The sequence below is a fragment of the Grosmannia clavigera genome (genome assembly GCF_000143105.1).
Source record: "Grosmannia clavigera kw1407 unplaced genomic scaffold GCSC_113, whole genome shotgun sequence".
Taxonomy (NCBI): Eukaryota; Fungi; Ascomycota; class Sordariomycetes; order Ophiostomatales; family Ophiostomataceae; genus Leptographium; species Leptographium clavigerum.
In genome coordinates, this window is record NW_014040831.1 from 2,748,179 (window position 1) to 2,768,008 (window position 19,830).

Below are 19,830 nucleotides of genomic sequence, written 5' to 3' on the forward strand. Positions count from 1 at the left end.
TGCTCTGCCGATTTGGGGATGCCGGTCATGTGACGACAAAGGCCCATTCTCATCCTAGCTGGTATCCTAGTCCCCTGAAACGCCATCGCTGTGCAAAACATGCAAACATGAGCCCAAGATCCAAAACCGCGTCGGCCTCAGACAAACGTTGCGAACCGGGAGAGCCCCAAGACGTCGCGCTTTGTCGTCGTGTTGGTCAGCTGCAGATTGCCAATGTTGCACCAGTTGTGCACGGGCTATATTGTTAGCATGGATCGTTGCCTATGCATAAAACCAGTCTCCCAACACCCACTCACCAGACAGCTGAGGTACTTGCACCAGCCACACGTCTTGCGGTAGACGTAAAAGTTCTTGAGCAGCAGGACGAAGAGGACGATGACGAGAACGACAAAGCCGACGCGCAGCAGCCACCAGGCCCACCACAGCGGGCGGCGGTTGCGGAAGGTAGCCAGCGGGTTGCGCACAAAGGCGGCGACGCCAGAGGCGGTGGGCGACGTGTAGGTGGCATTGACGGCGGCGTAGGTGGCGTTCTCCTCGCCGACGCGACGGCGCAGGGCGTTGGGCGAGTGCAGGACGGAGACGCCGAGGGCGAGGCCCATGAAGAAGCCGCCAATGTGGGAGAAGTTGTCGAGGCCGGGCAGCAGGCCGAGCACAAAGGAGATGAGGACATCGAGAAAGATGAACATGAGATCCTTGACCGGGTTGCGCCGATCGCGCCACGAATACAGCAGGTCGAGCAGGGTGAGGGCGATGACGCCAAAGAGCGCGCCGGACGCGCCGGTGGACGAGATGCCGGTGGCGGCGTAGTTGCCGCCGAGCACAAAGCCAAAGATGCCGGAACAGATGTAGACGATGAAGAAGCGGATGGAACCGATGGCGCGCTCCATGTCGCGGCCCATGGTCAGCTGCAGCATCATGTTGAAGCCGATGTGGATCAGGCCGGCGTGCATGAACATGGGCACGATGAAGCGGAACCACTGGTCCGGCTGGGGCGACTGGTCGGCATTGCCGTCGTACGCCGGCTCGGGCACGCCGCCAAAGCCGCACAGCTGCGAGAGCGTGCAGAGCGCGTCGGACGTTGTCGTGTTGGGACACGGCCAGCTGATCGTCTCGGTCGCCGACTGCACACCCGCCACGTTGTGCATGCACGGCACAAAGCGCGAGCCCATGTTGATCATCACGTATGTCGATGGCCCGATCATCACGTTGAACGACGGGTGGATCATGATCGGTGACCCGGTCAGGATCCCGTTGCGCACAATCTCGGCAATAAACACGGCCACCTGCACCGTCGTCAGGAGGTAGACCACGTACGGAATCCGTCGCCGTGACGCTCCAAACATGCCCAGCTCGCCAAATCGCACCGGTCCCTTGCTCGTCTGCTGCTGCTGCTGCTGCTTGTGTTTGCTCGTTCCGCCCTGTGGAATGTCGTACACATGGTCCGGCGAGTCCATGCCGCCGCCCCCTCGATCACGCAGTGGAATCCCGTCCACGGCCTGCAGCATGTTTTCCTGCGACGGTGTCCGCCGTGCTCCGTAATACGCCGTGTCCGGCTCGTGCTGCTGCTGCTGGCCTGGCAGCGACTGCTGCTGCTGGTATGTCCCGGCCGGATACATGTGGTCGTCAAAGACGGTGTCAAACGGCGACAGGTTGGACGTGCTCGCTCCGACCGGCGTGCTGCTGCCACCCACCACCGTCGTGCCCGAGTAGCTGTCGGCCGATGACGACTGGTGCCACTGCTGCTGTGACGGCCGCTGCGCGCTGTTGTTGTCGCGCTGGTACGGTGGCAGTGGAAGGGCCCCGGACACGTAGTTGTCGGCGTAGGAACGGGACATGGCCAAGCGAGATGCTGGGAAATGGCAGGGCTGGCTTGCTTGCTTCCGCGGCCCCTGTCGATGGGGGCTGTTCTCGGTTGGTCTCGTCCGCTCGCTTCGTCTTTGTCGTTTCGTCGCTTTCTCTTGTCTCTTTCGTCTTCGTCTTCGTCTTCGTTTCGTCTTCGTTTCGTCGTCTTCCCTTTCCGTCTTCCGTCGTCAAACAAGATGAAAATCCAAGACAGCCAAATGAAACGGGCGTGCTGCATAAGATGATGGGGGAGAAATGAAGAAGAAATGAGAAGACACGCACACTATAATATGGAGCAGAGTGCTTGTGCACGATGGGGCTTGGCCAACGTTCAGGGCAGTGCACGCTAGCAGCTGTCTGGTCAGGACGCTAACGAGCGATAGCCACAGGCACCGCCTTAGGCTCAGGTACGGACTACGTAAGAAGGCTGGCTGTTCTACTTTTAGACGGCATCAGCCACAAAGCATACGGTGATGTCTTACGTCGTCCTTTGTAGTCCAGGATCTACACATGGCAGCAGATACGAGATGCAGTGTACTCATATTGGTTGGAGTCGTGAAGCGTAACATGGTCTTTCCCTTCCCTCACCTCTTTCGCTCTTCCTTTTCCGCCTTTTCTGCCTCTCCCTCTTCCGTCTTGCCCTTCTTCCGCAGGTCCGTCCACACGTCGCCGATCTGTTCCACGATCAGCTCCCAGTATCCGCCGCCTGCTTCCAGCACCTCCTTCTCGCGCCGTGCCCGCTCCCGGGTCCAGTCCTCCTTCTCGCTGCCCATCCAGATCTTGTGCAGCGTGCCCGGCTGCGCCTCGCTGCCCGCTTCGGCTGTCTCGGCTGTCTCGGTCGCCAGCCGCCGCCGTTCTCGCTCTGCCCGCATCGCCGCCTGTCGCTGCACCGCCGCCGCTGGCAGGTCCGAGTCCGTCATCGCGCTCATTCGCCGCTGGAACCGCTGGCAGATCGACTGGCCCGTGTAGTCGTACGTCAGCTGCGACGACGCAAAAAAGGCCCCGCCCGCCAGCAGCAGGCTGCGCGCCCCCATCCGTCGCGGCGGCAGCAGCAGCCCGATCGGGCCCAGCACCGCCGCCGCCACGCTGACGTGGTGCATCCACGGCGGCGTGCCATGATACGCCGTGGCTGCTGCTGTTGCCGCTGTCGTCGCCGTGTCGGCTGTCTGCCCGCTCATCGTTTGTTGGTCGTGCGCGTCTGCCTGTCGTCTGCGTGTTGTCTTCTTGTCGTCTGCCTGTCGCCTGCCTGTCGTCTGCCTGTCGTCTGCCTGCACTTGGTCTGCCTGCACTTCCTCTGCCTGTCATGCTTCGCTCCCTATCTGTAGATTCTGCCTGCGAAAATTCGTCAAAACTCACTAGCGCATCGCTTTGCGCACGGACCGCCCAACAGCTGCTTCGTTCCTCCAGCTCCCTTCCCCTATTATCTCCAACCTAGGAATCCGTTCCCAGAGACTGCCTGTTCTCTGTCGCTGCACTGCAGCCCTTCTCTTTCCGCCTACAAAAAATGGCGCATGGCTTGACTGACCATCTCCGCTCTGTCCGCCTCGGCTGGGCTGGACAGCGCTGTACACTGGACAAGTATACAAACACGTGACGCCTCCCTTGAGCGAAACGACCTCGTCAGAGCCGGCCGGTGGGCTGGCGGCTGAGATCACCGTGACGGCTGGTGCTGGTGGTCCTTGCATCACTGGCTCCCAGGCCACTTACGGTGGCATCCGAAACGGACCTTGCTCACCGTCAGTTAAGCCCAACCCGCTTCCTCTCACGGGTTCCCCACCTTTGCCTCTGGCCTCGCGCCTACGGACTATTTCAGACGCTCGCCCATTCTCCCCTTTCCCAGTCTTGTTTTCCCTGGCCATTCTGCCAATATGCACTCTGTGGCCCATGCCGCTTCCACCTGGCCGCTGGGCCGGCTGGAGGCAGCCGTGGCAACGACAGCAACACGATGCTCGTCCAGTCTGCGCGCCGTGGCCTGTCCTCGTCTCCGCAGCGGTCAGCATCTGCACCGCCAAAGCAGCCGGCCTGCCACGATGACGACAAGGACGGCGCCGGGTCCAAGGGCAGCGGCAGCTACGAGGCCGACGACAGCAACAAGGAGAACGAAGACCCGGACCAGACCAGCTGTCCCTCCCCGTCTCCGCTGCCCGCTGCCCGTGCCCGTGCCCGAAAGCTCTGATCACGGCTGCAGGCCTGCCGACGGCAGCAATGCCAACACGGCCGCGCCAGACAGCTCAGAGCCTCGCTTGCTTGCTCCCTCGCTGGTAAGCCGGGCCGTCTCCCCCGCATCGACCACAACGCTGACTCGGCAGGTCCACGACCACTGACCCCATCTGTGCGAGCACGGCTGAGCAGCGTATGGGAAGCTCGACCTCTGTCGTCCGCCATCCACAATATGATGCACTTGATACTTGCTTTTCCGTCGGCATACTTCTGGAAGGGCAACGGTCTTGTTGGCTTTCTGTCTGCCAGCTATCTCTTCTGCTCTTTTCAGCTCGCGTTTTGCTCTAGATTCCGTCTCCTTGACCAACCCTTGTTTTTGTCTCTCCATTATTTACCAGTGACATCCGACGCCAGTTGACTCGTAGCTCCTTTCCGAATTACCCTTTTCGGCGTATCGTATTGGCTCTTGAATGGCCTGCATACCCGCACGGGTTCCATAAAGAGCTTCGCGCTAATCCATTTCTGGATTCCGTGCAGGCCCCGCTCTTGAGCTCAGCACTTACATCTTGACTTTACTTCATACATCTGATATGATGGTCGTTCAGTGTACTTTCTTGATCCCTGCTGCTGGTATTGATCTTCCCTGCCTTCTCCCTGTAACAGCGATTTTGCCTCTTCCCAAAAGCACACATCCACTTGTCCGGCTCTTTTAATTCAGCCACCCTGGAGCAGTACAATTACCCTTCATTGTTCCCTTATGTAGGCACTCTCCCACCATGTTCTCCCAAGACGTCCTCCCATCTTCACCCTCACTACCAAGTCTTTCCTGCCCCCGGCCCTCCTCGACTCCTCCGCCACCGGACGGAGCTGCGTGTAGTCACGTGATACCCACCAGGCCGAAGGCTACGACGAAAATTCTGTCATCCACCTCGTCGCCATTCTTCCTTGCAAGGGTCTCAAAAAGCCGAGGAACAGCTGCAGACACACCTCCAGAAATGGGCCGCCGGTACCACACAGTTTTCCGCTCCTTTAAGCCCAGCCAGCTCGTCGTCTTCCTCGCCCTAGGCCCGACGGCGGCATCGGACAGTTCGGACAGTTTCCCGTCTTCAACTTTGTCGCTCGCTTTCTCCAGTCCCGCACCCTGATGGTCTAACGTGGACCTGACCATGCAGCTAGCGAGCGCACCGCGGAACAGGCTGTACGGAAATGTACGCACCTCTGTGCCATGCGTAATCTCTAAATATCTTCTCTTTTACTGATCACCTATCTGCCTGTATACCTGCCGGAACCTCGTGCCGGGACCTCTCGATCCCTGGCTCTCTCTATCTAGTATGGGGAATGGGGAATCATTTGTTGAAAAGGGTGCAAGTAAATGATGGGAAATCCAAATCCAAAACCGTAAACCAAACAAGGCAGAAGAGAGAGCAGAATGCCGAGCCGCCTCGGAGCACCCCTCTTCTCTCCGCCATCGCCTCTCTCCCTCATGTGCGCGGATCATACACACTCGCTTTGATGAACTTGTCCAGCGCAACATCGCCCCATTCCTCCCACTCAATCCACTGCTCTTCTGGCAGCGCGCTGACGTTGTCGCGGCGGGCCGCCTTCATGACCTCGCGCGCCACCACCAGACTGGCCTCACGCACCCGCTCAATGCGCGGGTAGATCAGGCCCTGCTCCACCTCATCCGCGCTGAGCGAATGGGCCAGCGAGTCTGCCGACGTGTACACCATGTCGTCCGTGATGCGCTTCGCCTTGGCCAGGATCGCGCCCAGGCCCAGGCCCGGGAAGATGTACACGTTGTTGCCCTGATTTGGGTAGTACGTCACGCTGCCGGTCTGATCGGTCCCATTGGTCCCGTTGCTGGCCACGTTGGTCGTGTATGGCGCAAACGGCGAGCCCGATGCGAAGATCACCGTGCCGTCCGTCCAGTCCACCGCCTGCTCAAACGTGCACTCCGCCTTCGTCAGCGGGTTGCTAAGCGGGAACAGGATCGGCCGCCGTCCCACACCGCCAGCCTCAACCGACGCCTTGAGCGCGCGCACCGCCGACTCGGTGAAGATGCCGTACGTGGCTGTCAGGCCCACCAGCGCCGACGGCTTGACGTACTCAATCACCTCCTCCAGCGTCTTGAACTGATGTCCGTGGTTGTCCGTGCGCGCAAAGTACTTCTTGTGCTCTGCCAACCGATCGCCACGGTCACTGGTCACCAGGCCCTTGGTGTCCACCAGCCAGAACTTGTCGCGTGCAGCCTCCTCCGTCAGACCGTGACGCACGTAGTACTCCACAAGCTGCTTGGCTACACCGACACCGGCCGATCCAGCGCCCATGAACACAAGCCGCTGGTCGTCGATCGGCACGCCAGACAGGCCCACGGCTCCCATGTACCTATCCCCAGTTAGCTGCTTTGTCATGTGTATGTCACGTGACCACTTATCCGTGTAAGCCCACTGGACAGCGCACTTACCCAGCCAGCACCACGGCACCTGTGCCCTGGATGTCGTCGTTGAAACACCGGTATGTTTCGCGGTACTTTGCAAGATACTTGAATGCCTTTTCGCTCTCGAAATCCTCAAACTGCACAAACATGTTCGGGTACACGTCGGCGCAAGCTTCCATGAACTCGTCCATGAACTCCTCCTGCTCCGAGACGGGGACACGCTTGGAGCGCATGCCCAGGTACAGCGGGTCCTTGAGGTTTTCCTCGTTGGCAGTGCCACAGTCAAGTACGATGGGAAGCGTCTTGTGCGGCAGAATGCCTGCAGCGCCCGTGTAGAGAGCCAGCTTTCCGATCTAGGACGGTGTTAGTGACGAGGAGAGAGAGAGATGATGGATGGGAAGCAGAGCATACCGGAATGCCGACACCGTTGAGACCGAGATCGCCGAGGCCGAGAATGCGCGAGCCGTCAGTGACGACACACATGTCGGGATCCGGGTACGGCCAGTTGCGCAGGATGGTCCGAATGCTCTTGCGCTGCTTGATGTTGATGTAGAGCGCCTCGGGGCGGGTGTAGAGGGTGGAGTACTGCAAGCAGACGTCGCCGATGGTCGGTGTGTAGACGAGCGGCATCATCTCGCCGGCGTTGTCGATGAGCACGCGATAGAACAGGTCGACGTTCTCGCCCTTGAGGTGGGACAGGTACAGGTACTTGTCCACGTCTGTCGGCCGCGACCGGATCATCTTGAGCGCACGCTCGACTTGCATGTCTATGCTCTCCATCGTATGGGGGACGAGGCCGGTCAAGTTCTTGGCCAGGCGCTCTTCCGGTGTGAAAGAGAGACCTAAGGGATAGGGGAAGTGGTCAGAGCCAGGGGGCAAAGAGACAGACTATATGCACTGCTCACCTTTGTTCCAGTGCGCCTCGCGCAGCACCTGGTAGCCGCCGGCCTTGTCTTCGGGAATGTATTCAGTCATCTGATCCTGCTTGACTTCGCAGTACTTGGTCTGGACGTAGCCACGGTGGTGGTCGAGGGAGGCCATCTTAAGGGATTCTTGAATGGCAGAAATGTCGACGGATGACATGGGGTTCAGGGAGGACATGCGACGGGTGGACGAGAGCGAGAGGCGCTTGCTAGATATAGTGCTGTGGGTGCGGGTCGACGCAGCGGCCGACGAGGGAGACAAGGAGCGTGGGGTGGAGGCGTCTGAGCCGGCTGACGAATATGAAGCCATAGGTACCATTGCAGCAGACTGCAGGTGACGGCGGAGCCGCAGAGAGGAGGGGCCTGGGAGGGGCGGAGAACAGCGGCGGCGGGATGTGGGCGGATGGTTGCTAGCGGCAGACAGTGCAGAAGAGGAGGGCAAAGAGGGTGAGGAGGATGAGGAGAAAGAGGCTATGGTCGTGGAACGACTAAGCACGCAAGACGACAGGACTGGAAGGAGGACATGGTGAAAGAGTGGCGGTCGTCCACGGACATCGGCGCGGGTTAGTCCATTTAACATCTTTCGACGGTGCAGAATCAAGAGACCTGGCCGTGGAGCTAGGGACACAGGGGTGGAAGCAGGGCCCATGTCAGTGCTGTTTTCCGCTGCAGCATGAAGAGTGGAGTGGGGGGGAAGAAGGCACAGGAGAATATGGCGACGATGAACAAGTAGAAGGGGAGGGGGGTATGAGGGCCGGTCGGATCAGTTGGAGGCGGACGGATGCCGTCGCACGCCCGTCTGAGCGAATGCGAGAAGAGAGGGTGGGAAGTATCTCGACAGCGTGTGATGCTGGGATGGGCCAGGAACAAACAGCAGGGAGAGAGTATCGGTACGACTCTTTCCCTAGTCGATAAGATACGTCGCAGACCAGTCGGCGACACCTGCCGGAATCACCCGATCGAAGTAGCCTGTCTGCGTTGCAGGTACTCCGTGCGGGCGTGGCTGCTCGATCGGGAAGCAATGCAATATCTTGTAATTACGGAGCACAATGGTCCGTCAGCGTTGGGAATGCGACAAGGGAAGGGGCGGTCGAGGCCGTGGCTGTGACGACCGGCCAGCAAAGGCAGGCGGCAGGCAGGGCCAGACAGGCTTACACCGCACTTTTACACAAAACGGGTGACTGCCTGCGAAAGTATGACTCCGAGCTTGTATCGGCATTTTTGCGGATCTTTTTTGTTGGGCGGCCCTTTTTATTTTTAGCTTCATCACATACATAGTACGGAGTACGTCGTAGTCGTTCTCGCCCGGTCTCCCCCTCCCTTCTGTCGCCCGTCCGGACGGCCCTAGCAGAGACTTCTGCCGGCGCAACACAGCAGACGGACGTCCGCCGTGGTAGGCTTCTCATCCAGTTTGCCGCACGTCGTTGCCGTGCAAGTAGACAAAGAGCGTGCGTCGCCACCCCCCATTTTTTGCCATGTAGCTACTACGACGTATGTAGCACATTCGTATCTGGTCCTCCCAGGCCCCCCTCTTTGGGTTAGACAGCGTTGCAGCGTCCCGTACCGTGGGTCTGGAAGCTCTTGTAGAAGATGCCATTGTCTTGTCGTTCTGTCATTTCCATGTGTTCCTAAGAGCTCCTCTGATGTTGCTCATCTGCTTTTGTGGCTCCCGCTCGTGATTTTTGCCTCCGGCTCAACCCCCGCAGCCACCATGCGACAATGGGCAGAAACAACGCGACCAGGCTGACTCTTGGTTGGGGGTCTTCGGATCGACGTGATGGGAGCTCTTCGAGCCGCACATCAGCACGCTGCACGTATCTTACTCGTACTCCGTACTCCGTGCTCCCAAAACTTCAGCTCTCGTCAACTCCAACTGCCCGACATCTTCCGACTGTCCGCCACGGTAGCCCCTGGTCGCCTGGCCGAAGTCTACTGCACTAGCCTCCCCCACACTTTGGGGGCTTTGGAACGCTAACGCCTACTGAACTTGGCCCTAATCCGCCATGCACCGGTTATTTATCGTGCCCTGCAATGGAAGAACTTGCAGACGCCTCGAATCGGTGATTGTCTGATCCACCCTCACATCCATGCTCCACAGCTATCAAATGAGGGTCGGACTCTCGCCGAATCTGCCACTGTCGTGCCAGCACCGGCCGCCATCGTGTCGGACAGCGTCCTCGAGCCCAGCATCAGACGGAGGTGCAGCTCGGCGGAATCCCTGTTTTGTGTCGCATAGGCCAAACAAGATACGAAGCATCCCGGCCCAGGCTAAACTGATAGCGAGGAGAGGGAGGAAAAGATACGATACATAGTAAAACGAGAGATTAGAATACAACGGAGAAAAAGAAAAGAAAAATCCAGCTGTAACTCGCGAGGAAGAACCCAATCCTTGTTGGACACGAGCGAGTGGCTGCTACTCTGTACGTCTCACATCGTCCAGCCGAACTTAAGGACGTCAAGGGCCTGCCAATGCATATCTTGAATAACACGGCTTCTGCGTGGTATGGCCGTCTTCACAGCCCGGCATGACAGCGCTACGTCAAACGAAGCTCGGCTCACATCAGCAAAACACCGCCTGGGCTTCCGCATTACCCCGTAGTCTGCATGTGTCGCTTGATGTCTCGTCCGCGTGCCACGGAGTCGATCCTCGCTAGCTGGCACATACATAGTACATACTTGCACCGAGTCCCCCCAAACAGCACATGCAGCTCTAGTCAGCCCTGCATCTGCTACACATGTATCGTGTGCATGAGACCGTTCCGTGTAGGCGCTAGTGAAGCAGGCCAAACCTCGCAAGTCTGCATTGCCTACCACACATACCCTGGCGCTAGCTTCCCCGGATTTTCTCTGTTTCTCTATTTTTATTTCTCTGTATTGCTCCGAATAGCGAGCCGCCGAGAATGGGTCGGACACGGCTCATCCAGACTGCACTGTCAACTGTCTCGGGTGGACAGGTCCAGACACCGTCCGGTCTGACGATATAACACATCCTTGCTCGATCCTGTCACAAGTACGCTGCACAAGCACAACGGACCATGTCCGATGCCTGTCCCTTGTGCCGCCTCTTTCTGCTCATTTTTCACCAACGCGTACAGCCAAGCCGAGCCGTCGTTGACTCACACATTGCGGTCCGGCCTAGTCTTCCTCTGGGCCGTAGATATGCACACGCTTTCTCCGCATTTTCACTCCCTACACTGTTTGCATCGCGGGGAAAGTCCCTTCAGCCGGTCCCTTGGCCGTTGGCCGAGGACGGACAAGCAGAGGAATTCGCCTAGATGGAGCACCACGGCATCAGCTCGGCGTTCGGTATCTCTGCTACGTTGCACATGAAACTAAAGTAAAGTATACGGGAAATGTAATGTTTTTTGCAGATTCTAGTACTCAGGAGGCAACATGACGATGCTCTTGGGGATGGGTATTCATCGGACAAAAGGAAAGACTTATGTTGGGTCGGATGACGAAAGACAAAAGGGAAGAAAACAATGCAGCAGGCTTGCCAATGTGTCCAGTCACCTCCCCTTTGAGGCAATGCGAAGAGAAAAAAGAAGAAGGAAAAAAAAAAAAAAACAGAGACAAAATAGGGAAAGGCACAAAGGGAAAAGGAAATTAAAGGAAAACAGTACAACGGGTTCTGCAATGAGAAGCATGACAAAGGGAAGAGGGAAAAAGGCATGAGAACAGACCCAAGAAAGAAGAGCAATGTCCACTCAACCTCTTCTGAATACCCGTTTAGTCCCACCAGCCTTCCCGATCTCGCCAAATTTTCCTTCCATTTGGTCCGAAGCCACGTGCTCGCCGCTAGCGATCCGCACCTTTTCCTTAACGCTCTCTACCCATGCCTTGCTCTCCTCGCTCATCTCAATGTTCTTAGCTCGTGGCCCCGACATGCCCAGAGAACTGCCCTCTTCCGTCCAGCTAAGTCGGGAGCTCGATCGTGACACGGTCGACACCTCTGACAACGGCGTCTCGGACGGCTTGGTCACCGCCACCAGTGGCGTCCGCGGGACCTTGCTCTCTTCACCCACGCTCATCCGCGTCTTACGCATGATGAGAGGTGGCGTAGCTGGCGAGCCAGGGGACGACGATTCTGGCCGGCTGGGCGGGCTGGACCCGAATCGGTTCAGCGCAGACGACATAGCCATGGACGCGGTCAACGTTGGCGGGAGATCGCGTATCTCAATCTTGCTCTCGTTGCCGCTCTTCGACCGACGGCTGTGGTGACTGGCATACTCCTTCAGGTACTCGCTCAGGTCGGCCCAACCACCGCCTACACGCACCATAACCCGCTCGCCGCTCTCTCCCACAGGTCGGATGAAGAGCTTGATAGGCGGCTCGCCCGTGGACCGCGACAGATGGTACAGCTTGATGTCTCTGTTGCTTCGTTGATGGCGCGGCCGGGGGTTCCGAGAGAAGGCCGGTGCAAGTAGGAATGAAGGAGTCATGGAGCGCGACGACATTGCAGATGTGCTGCGAGCGCCATCACTGTTCGTCCGAGCCTTGCGGGGCATTTTGAAGTCGGGCGGGTTGAGCTGGTTTGGCGTCGTCGATGGTTGCGACGACAGATGGATCTTTGCTGGAATTGATTCTAGTATGCTGCTGATCTGCTGCTGGAGCTGGTCATCCTCGCTGCCAAAGCTCGTCCGGCGACTGTGTGGGGTGTGCATATCCGTTGGTATGTCCAATCCATCGTTGTCGTAGTCGCCCATGATGAAAGAAGATTCAATCGGTGTCTTGGGAGCGCCGGAGATTTCCTCCCCTGGCATTTCGGCCACCGTGGGCATATCTCGGAAAGTGGCAGGCGACCGGATGCTGCCGTGAAACTCAGGGGGTGAGCTCGAAGGATTCTGATCGTAATCGACAGACCCATCGTCGTCTGCGGCACCGATCTCGGGCTCGGTGCCACGTTCTTTGTGTGAAGACACGAAAATCGGCAGCGGGCTGTCCAGGGTTGGCTCTGGTGAAGTTCTGCGCATCGGAAGCGACGGTTCCGAACCTATGGATTCTATCGAGCTTCGCGGAGAAAGGCTCGGAGGTGTCTGGTAGCCGACGACAGTTGTAGCGACAGAAATATGCATGTTTTCGGGTGGGCTTCCTGCCGGGCTCTCCAAAATGCGATCGTGACATTTGTCTGAGCTTGGTTGCTTAGTATCAAGGACGTCGCTGACCGGAGAGTCTGTTTCGTATGTGACATCGGTAAACGAGGGTGTGCTGGGTAGTTGCTGCGGTGGCGAAAGTATTGACTTGTGATGGAAAGGCGTCTTCCACTCAGACTCGCAGATTTTCCGCTCGCAGAAGGCCACCCACTCCGCATAATCTTTCTCGACAAGGTCAATGCGATCGATCCAAGCCTCGGGTACAGTATCGTCCCATCCGTCGAGGACGTCCAGCATGTAGTCGGCAGCCTGGGCCGCCCTTGACACCTTCCGTTCTACTATCGACTTCATTGCGGAAACCTCGTCTCGACGCAGAACCTGGCTCTCCGAGATTGTCAAGTCCTTGGCAGCAGTGGCCACACTACCGACCTGGACGGCATCCCAGGCTGACTGGATGGCAATCTCAGCAGCGTTCAGTGAGTCGAGAAATGTTGGGATCTTTTTCAGGACCAGTGTGCGGATGTGCCAAGTATCCAGCAGCCGATGCAGCTTGGAAAGAAGTGGTAGCGCCTGGAGAACAATGGCGGTGACGACGGCCGTAAGATCGTCCATCCGGATGACCTTTGCAGCAGACACAGGAGCTGAGCGCTGCGGCATGCTGTCCGAAGGGGGAGTGCTAGGTGGTGACAATGGCAAGATGTGATGATGCAGTACGTGGTGCTTCATATCCTCCACCTCGAGGTATTCAATCTCCCGCTGAATCTCGGCGACTCTGCTCTCGTATCGAAACACATCAGACGCGGGAAGGCTTCCGATCCACAGCTCGTCGCCGGGCCCTTTGCTTTCAACACTGCCAAACCGGCTCGAAGTGCGTGTAATTTGGCTTTCTGGTGTCATCGGATCCGCTGATGTTGGCGGTGATGGCGGTGATGCCACTGTGGGAATCTGACCTCCAGTTATGGTCTCGATGATCTGTCTGCTTGCGGTCGGCTCCTCGAAACCGACAGAGCCTCCACCAGAGGGCCAGGACCACCGAGATAGCTCATCCCACCACTCGTAGATGCTAGTAGATGCAATGGCGGCTCGCATAGCAAAGGACTGGTCGGAGGAGGGGGCGGATTCTAGACATCGCTTCAGCGGGCCAGACGGGAAGCGCAGCGACTGGGCAGCCGTAGGCGGCGCCAGACGGGAGACCAGTTCGTCGACATGAAGCTGGTGATGCTGGCGGATGGGCGAGCCGGACATAGAGCGGTAGTATTGGTGACTCGGAGCAGAGAGCCGCGCGGTCGGCGCAGGGAGAACCGGAAAGCCACTCATGGCGGCAGGTGAAGAGGTTTAAGCTGCTAGCTCTCGTCCGTCTCTAATGACAACCGGCAGTTGTCTTCAGAAGCAGGACATGTCCTCTTCTACGAAAGAGTGTCTGGGTCGGTGGTCCCTCACCCGGCCGTAGCCGTCCTTTCGGTCTTTTTTTCTTGTTGGGCAGCCGTGACGTGGCGTCGCCCGATGGCCTTGTCGGCTTGGACAGTGGCTAGCCACACGGATGGCTGAGAAGTGCGTGGAAGGAGTGGAGGAAATAAAGGTCGGAGGGAGGAATCGCATCGGATATAGGAGGCGGTATTCGGTAGAGGCTGCCACGTTTGCACGGGTGCCACGACGTGTCGGAGGGCCGGCACCGAGCGGTGTGAGGCGCAGGCTGTCAATAGAATTTCGATAGCAAACAAACGGTTGTGATAAAAATGACAAACACGCAATTAAACGAAGGACAGAAAGAGAGGAAAGTCGGGCGGAGAGGTAAAAAGCAACACCGGACTGAACTGTTTCAGGCAGGAACAAAATCGAGGATTAAAGGGGAGGCAAAGAGAGAGACATGGCACCGAGAGGTGAGAGACAATGACGGAGAAACAGGTCACAGAATGTATGTTTCCTTTTGCATCCATTCTCCCCTCTCCAGCTAGCTCTGCCATGCATCTTGCAGTGACCGACGGGTGGAGTTGGGCGTTGGGCATCGTCTTGTCTCCTGTCGTTATTCGCTCCCGGTTAATTTGGGCAGTATAATTACGCGCCGCCACGCCTGACCTAAACGGAAGCATAGTCGGCTCGTACTGCTGGCCACTACCCCCAAAAAGAAAGAAACAATGTTATAAGCGGGCCATCGCGCCTGCTGGCCCGAGCTTCTACTCGTAAGTTACCCATCCAACTGCACAATCGTCTTCTTTCAGCAATAGCAATTTAAGCAGTACGATCAGCTGCTCGGCTCACACGGCATGCTAAGCCCCGTCGCTCCTGCCGCAATTGTGATGTTACGAGTATAGCCAGCAGACAAGTGCCACAAGTGCAGATGCACAAACGCGTCGCACTTTCCGTAAAAGAGGCGATCGAGGCTGTCGCTGCAATACGCGTTGTGCTCTCGCGTTTGTTTGAACTCGTAATTTATTATTGGTTCCTTTCTGGACAGATCGCCGTGTTCGCACGATACAATTGTTTTTGTCTATTGAGCCAAGACCTCATCCCGCTTCAATCCCCCCCAACCAGAGCCACTCCCAATAGAGACCAAGTCGGGGTTTTTTTTTTGCACTCCGACAACGCCAACTCAAAAATATAAGCTGCCTGACATCGCTGCAATTGCCTTGATACACGTCGCTAGTATTCCGGCTGTTGCATCGACTCGTTTCCAAATGTGTTGTTAAATAAGAAAGCATGATCCGTACTACTGCCCATGCCCTCGGGGGGGAAGTCCAGCCACTGGTCAAAGTCCAGCTTCATGCTGTTAGGGTCTGCCACCGCGACGTCCCATTCGAACGGATCTTCCGACGCTGCGCCAGCCAAAGGTGTCAGGCCGCACATCTGTTCGTTGCTGCTATTGGCATCGACACCGGTCATGCTGGCGTTGACGGACATATGATTGGTGCTGGAGGCGCTGGCAGTTCCCACATCCGAGCTGGCAGCAGAGCCAGCCGAGCTGCTGGATGCAGCAGTCGCTGAGATACCACCATCTGCACAGTTCTGTTGCGCGTCCCGGGAAGCGGATTTGGCAGCAGGTGTCATTCGGTAAGCCGGTGACGAATCAGCGTTGGCGATATTGTTATCAGCGGGTGTCATGGGGTGTGCTGTTGCCTTGGGGGTGGTGGCAGCATATACACTGACGGCGTGGGCGACACCATCTTCAGTGTACGGCACTGCCACGTTGGAGGTGGCGTTAAGAAGGGAGACGGAGGTGCCATTGATGGGTGTGCCGGTACCATCCTCAGCGGACATGCAGCTATTGCCGCTGTTGCCGCTGTGGCCGCTGTTGATGCCGTACGCGCCGTCAGCACCAAAGTTGACGACGGCGGAGAGATCGATGCCGGCCTTTTTCAGGAGTGACTCGACAAAACCCTTGGCGATCTCGGCGGCCGCATACGTTTCACGAAGGCTCTCCATGATCCGCATACATGTGAGGAAGCCATATACGGCCTGCTGGCGACGTTCACGTGGCACGCCACCCTTAATATCGAGCAGGTGTGCGAACATGGCCGGCAGGAAGACGGTCACGCCAGCGGTCGGCAGATACGACTCTAGACGAAGCCGCAACAGCTCGCCACCCATGCGGGTGACGCAGTTGGCAGCGTCGCGCACGCGGGCCCGCGAAAACTCCTGCTGCTCGATGGGCAGCATGGGCGAGCCAGGTCCCACCGGCTGTATCCGCGGCCGGTGTAGTGCCGACATGGTCGTGTGGTATACAAGATGCAAAAGCGTGCGCTGCACGGCGATGGTGGCCCGGCCGTTCTGCACGTCTGCCGGCGTCAGAGCGGCATAGCGACATGACGGCGGCAGGGCCAGCAACCAGGCGCGCAGCTTGGCGTCGATTTTGTCCACTACGCTCGGTCCGTTGCCTTGGCCATCCTCGTTGACCGGTCGATTCGGGAACAGCATCATGGTGCTGTTCGAACCAGCTGAATCCGCCGAACGCTGGCGGCCCCGAGGCAGGATGGTGTACTGCTGGTGCAGCATGTTGCCGACAAGGACGCAGAGCTTCGCCTTCTCAACGCACAGCTCGGCCAGCTTCTCCTGCATCTCTAGGTCGCGCACTAGGCGGCACTCGGTCGGGACAGAGTCGATGCTGTCGGGCAGTATGGTCTTCTCGAAATCCACCGGCGCGAGCATGGGCACGTCGGCATCTTCGCTTCGGATCCGCTTCGGTCGTCGCATTCCCAGCGCAATCATGCGGTCCCGCATGAAACAGCACCACCAGAGTTCAGTTTTCGCAGACGCTGGCGGTGAAGCGGCTCGCCTGTCGTGCGAGGATCGCGGTGGAGACCGATAGTGTGCGCCAGAGACACGGCAACGCCCATCCAGTGCCAGGTGTCCTTCTGGTCGTCGGGCGTCTCGTACCAGTACGTCATGAGAAGAAGCGCCTGGACTAATGTGAGACGGTCTGTCTCATAATCGAAGTCGTACAGGGCCTAGACAGAAAGGAGGGGTGTCAGTAACTTGAAACGGTACTTTTGATGGCAAGCTTGTGCCTACCCTTGCTTTCATGAAGAAGGTCTTCCGCGCCTCGCGGCGGCGGCTGAAGCCAACCGCTTTGAGATACTTAGCCGGCACAAAGGACGCAGCGGCGAACATGACGGCATGGTAGAGCAGGAGGCTGATGGTGCCGTTGCTGCCATCGCGGCTGCTAACCACCTGCAGGAACGAGTTGAGCTCCAGGAGCGGCATGTATGGATGGACGAACTCGACATAGGCGTGCAGAAGGGCCCTCTGCAGAGTTTCGTCTGGGAGAGTAAAGGCGCCTTTGCTATGCAAATACACGACGTCTTCCGGAGCCATTTTGCCCGGGAGCGGGCTGATGAAGCCGGGAAGCAGAGCGGACGCCTGCTGTTGTGGGTCGCCAAGGAGGCCGTTGAGAGGCAGCAGCGGAAAGGCGGCCAGGTTGAGAGACGGAGCTGCAGGGTCGGCGGATGGTTGTTGGGCCGATGAGGTTTTTGGAAGCAACAAAGCGTTGCCACCATAAGCAGCATTGCCCAGATTGACACCTGCGGCGGCTTCACGGCAGTTAGTGGTTGTTCGCTTCCATGTGGCCGTTGCCGGTGGAGAAGAGGAGGAGCTTGCTTACAGGGGAAGGGAAGATTGTTGTCGGAGAGAGTGTCAAAGGAGTTGCCCGAGGCGGCGACAGAAGACTGAGGGGCGTCACCACCAAAGGCGTTGCTGAAGTCGAAGCCGCTAACACTGCTGATGGAGCCGTTTACAGAACCATGGCTGTGGTCGTGGTCGTGTTCGTGGTCATGGCCGTGTTCTTGGTTGTGGCTACGGAATGCATCGGCGCCCTGCAGGACACCTGCAGTCTCACGTGCGTTGAAGAGACCTCTCCTAATCCGCGTTGCGGTTGTCAGTCGGCCATGTCGGCCACGTGGCTATGCCGGCTGTGCCAGCCATGCCAGCCACACAGAGGGGAGCCGGCTTACCGTCGTCTTCGGCCCTCCTGGACCACACACTCGATCTTGTCCCAGCGACAGTTGCCACAGGGAAAGGTCTCGACCACGTCGCAGCGAACCTTGCGATTCCGGCAGCTGACGCAGGCGCGGGCAGCACGACGCTTGATGACCTTGCCGGCAGCGTTGGTGGCAACGACAGACGCGCCGTCGGAACCGGTTGTGGTGAAGCTGGCCGAGCCATCTTTCTTCTCGCTGTTCTTCTTGCCGCGGCGTTTTCGCTGACCGCTTGGGTTCGCAGTAGAGGCGGTGGCCGAGCTCGCGACCGACATATCGGACTGGGTCGAGCTGCTGTCGACGGCCGGCAGCAGGGCGACGGGCTTGCTGACGCTGCTAGTGGTGCTGCTGATGCTCTGGCCACGGTTGACGAAGCCATTGGCATGGCCGTTGCTGCCGCTGAAGGGAGACATGTCGTCGTCGTGCATCATGACGTCGTTGCTGTGGCTGCCGTGGCTGCTGCCGTCGAAGACGCTCATGACAGAGGAGCTCGGGCTTGACAGATCGTCCATGCTGGATGCAACGCTCTCGGAGATGGTTGGGGTACGTATGTATGACGTGTGTGGAATGCAAGGTATGTCTCGTGTGTCTAGTCTACCGTTGGCGCTGCTATACAGCCGGATAATCCTCTTCTTCCTCGAGTTCGGGCGGCAAACTGGAGGACGAGGGTGTCGGAGGCATGTATGTGACCTCGTACAAGATAGAAACACGGGTTTGCATGTGGTTGACAAGGCGAGGCGAACGGGTGGTACCGCTGGTAGGGCTGGTGACGCAATTGGACAACCGTTTTGGCTCTTACAGGGACGAGAAGTTGGAGAAGGCGTGCGAAGAAGTTGGAGGCCAATAGGAGGGAGAAAAAGAAAGTATGGAGTGGAGATTGGTCTTGAACGAGGAAAAAGGCAAACAAGTTCGAGCAGAAGGAAAGTGACGAGAACAAGGACAACAGCAGCAAGCACCGCCGACTGTAGAAAACAGGAGAGAGTTGGACGAAGGCGAGACAGAGAGGGGAGAGAGGAAAGGCGAAAAAAAGAGTGGAGATGAGGGTGGATTGGTTTGGAGATATAAGTACGAGCAGTAGTGCTGGAATGGTCACCAGGTTGTGTCCACACAGGTTCCGTCCGCGCACGAACGCGAGTGCCGAATGGGATGGGGAGGTAAGACTACATAGGTGCCAGGCGGGCTGGCCACGAAGCAGGCGGCGCCTGGCTGCAAGGGCGGCCTGTTGCAACAGGCTGGCTTCACCGGGACTGTAGGCTTGTGCTCGTGTGCTCCAGTGTTCGTCGTTCGTGGTGCTAGGTTGCGTCGTACTGGGAAGCGAAGAGTACGGGCAAGAGCGAAGGGCCTCATGCCGACTTGCCATGCCGGCTTGGCCTGCCTTACCAGCAATAGAGGGCGAGAAAAAGGGAAAAAGCGGCTAGTGCTGTAGGCAAGCGGACGCCATGCTGAAGAGGGAAGCGGGATGGGGCCCAGACGCCTAGACGTCCTGGCTACAAGAAAGATACAAGCAGCTGGATGGGGGACAGGGGCCCTCTTTTCCCTCGTCTGGCAAGATTCTACATACATAGTACTCTGTAGTATACGCCCGCATCGCTTTGCCCAAAGCTAAGAAATGGTGTGAGGCAAAACCTGGGGATGGAGGTTTGTGCAGAGTCTTAATTGTTATGTAAAGCGTGCACGTTTTTAGAGTGCCACGGCCTCCACACTCCGCCTTTTTTATTTCTCCTTGGCGATCCTGCGGGCTGTGGAGGGATGCGTGAGATGGGAGGTGTCATCTGGCCTACATAGCACACACATCTTACGACCTGTTGCTGCTTGTATTAGCGGTCCCTTTTTGGGGTGTTTGTCTTCACTACGCCTGTATTTGGCTCGTCTTTTTGGTCCCTGTTGAATAGGGGGAGGGGCCGAAT

At 57.9% G+C, this 19,830-nt stretch overlaps 5 protein-coding genes across 5 annotated transcripts; 1 reads left to right on the plus strand and 4 right to left on the minus strand.

Annotated features, from left to right (window-relative positions):
- Nucleotides 1-137: 137 nt before the first annotated feature.
- CMQ_3423 (rhomboid family membrane protein) lies at nt 138-3,020 on the minus strand (the record flags this gene model as incomplete). The annotated part of the gene is made up of 3 exons (XM_014319361.1): nt 138-236; nt 297-1,889; nt 2,508-3,020. 3 exons carry the CDS (start codon nt 3,018-3,020, stop codon nt 138-140), a joined length of 2,205 nt encoding a protein of 734 aa, XP_014174836.1.
- A 767-nt stretch (nt 3,021-3,787) lies between these two features.
- Nucleotides 3,788-4,018, plus strand: CMQ_3585 (uncharacterized protein; the record flags this gene model as incomplete). Its single annotated transcript, XM_014319523.1, has 1 exon — nt 3,788-4,018. One exon carries the CDS (start codon nt 3,788-3,790, stop codon nt 4,016-4,018), a length of 231 nt encoding a protein of 76 aa, XP_014174998.1.
- Nucleotides 4,019-5,483: 1,465 nt separating this feature from the next.
- CMQ_3275 (NADP-dependent malic enzyme) lies at nt 5,484-7,681 on the minus strand (the record flags this gene model as incomplete). Its single annotated transcript, XM_014319213.1, has 4 exons — nt 5,484-6,387; nt 6,467-6,792; nt 6,851-7,281; nt 7,345-7,681. 4 exons carry the CDS (start codon nt 7,679-7,681, stop codon nt 5,484-5,486), a joined length of 1,998 nt encoding a protein of 665 aa, XP_014174688.1.
- Nucleotides 7,682-11,069: 3,388 nt separating this feature from the next.
- On the minus strand, nt 11,070-13,772 carry CMQ_4072 (gas2 domain containing protein; the record flags this gene model as incomplete). Its single annotated transcript, XM_014320010.1, has 1 exon — nt 11,070-13,772. The coding sequence occupies one exon, from the start codon at nt 13,770-13,772 to the stop codon at nt 11,070-11,072; it is 2,703 nt and encodes a 900-aa protein (XP_014175485.1).
- Nucleotides 13,773-15,095: 1,323 nt separating this feature from the next.
- Nucleotides 15,096-18,198, minus strand: CMQ_4199 (c6 zinc finger domain containing protein; the record flags this gene model as incomplete). Its single annotated transcript, XM_014320137.1, has 5 exons — nt 15,096-16,612; nt 16,681-16,897; nt 16,962-17,470; nt 17,551-17,804; nt 17,900-18,198. The coding sequence occupies 5 exons, from the start codon at nt 18,196-18,198 to the stop codon at nt 15,096-15,098; spliced, it is 2,796 nt and encodes a 931-aa protein (XP_014175612.1).
- Nucleotides 18,199-19,830: the final 1,632 nt, after the last annotated feature.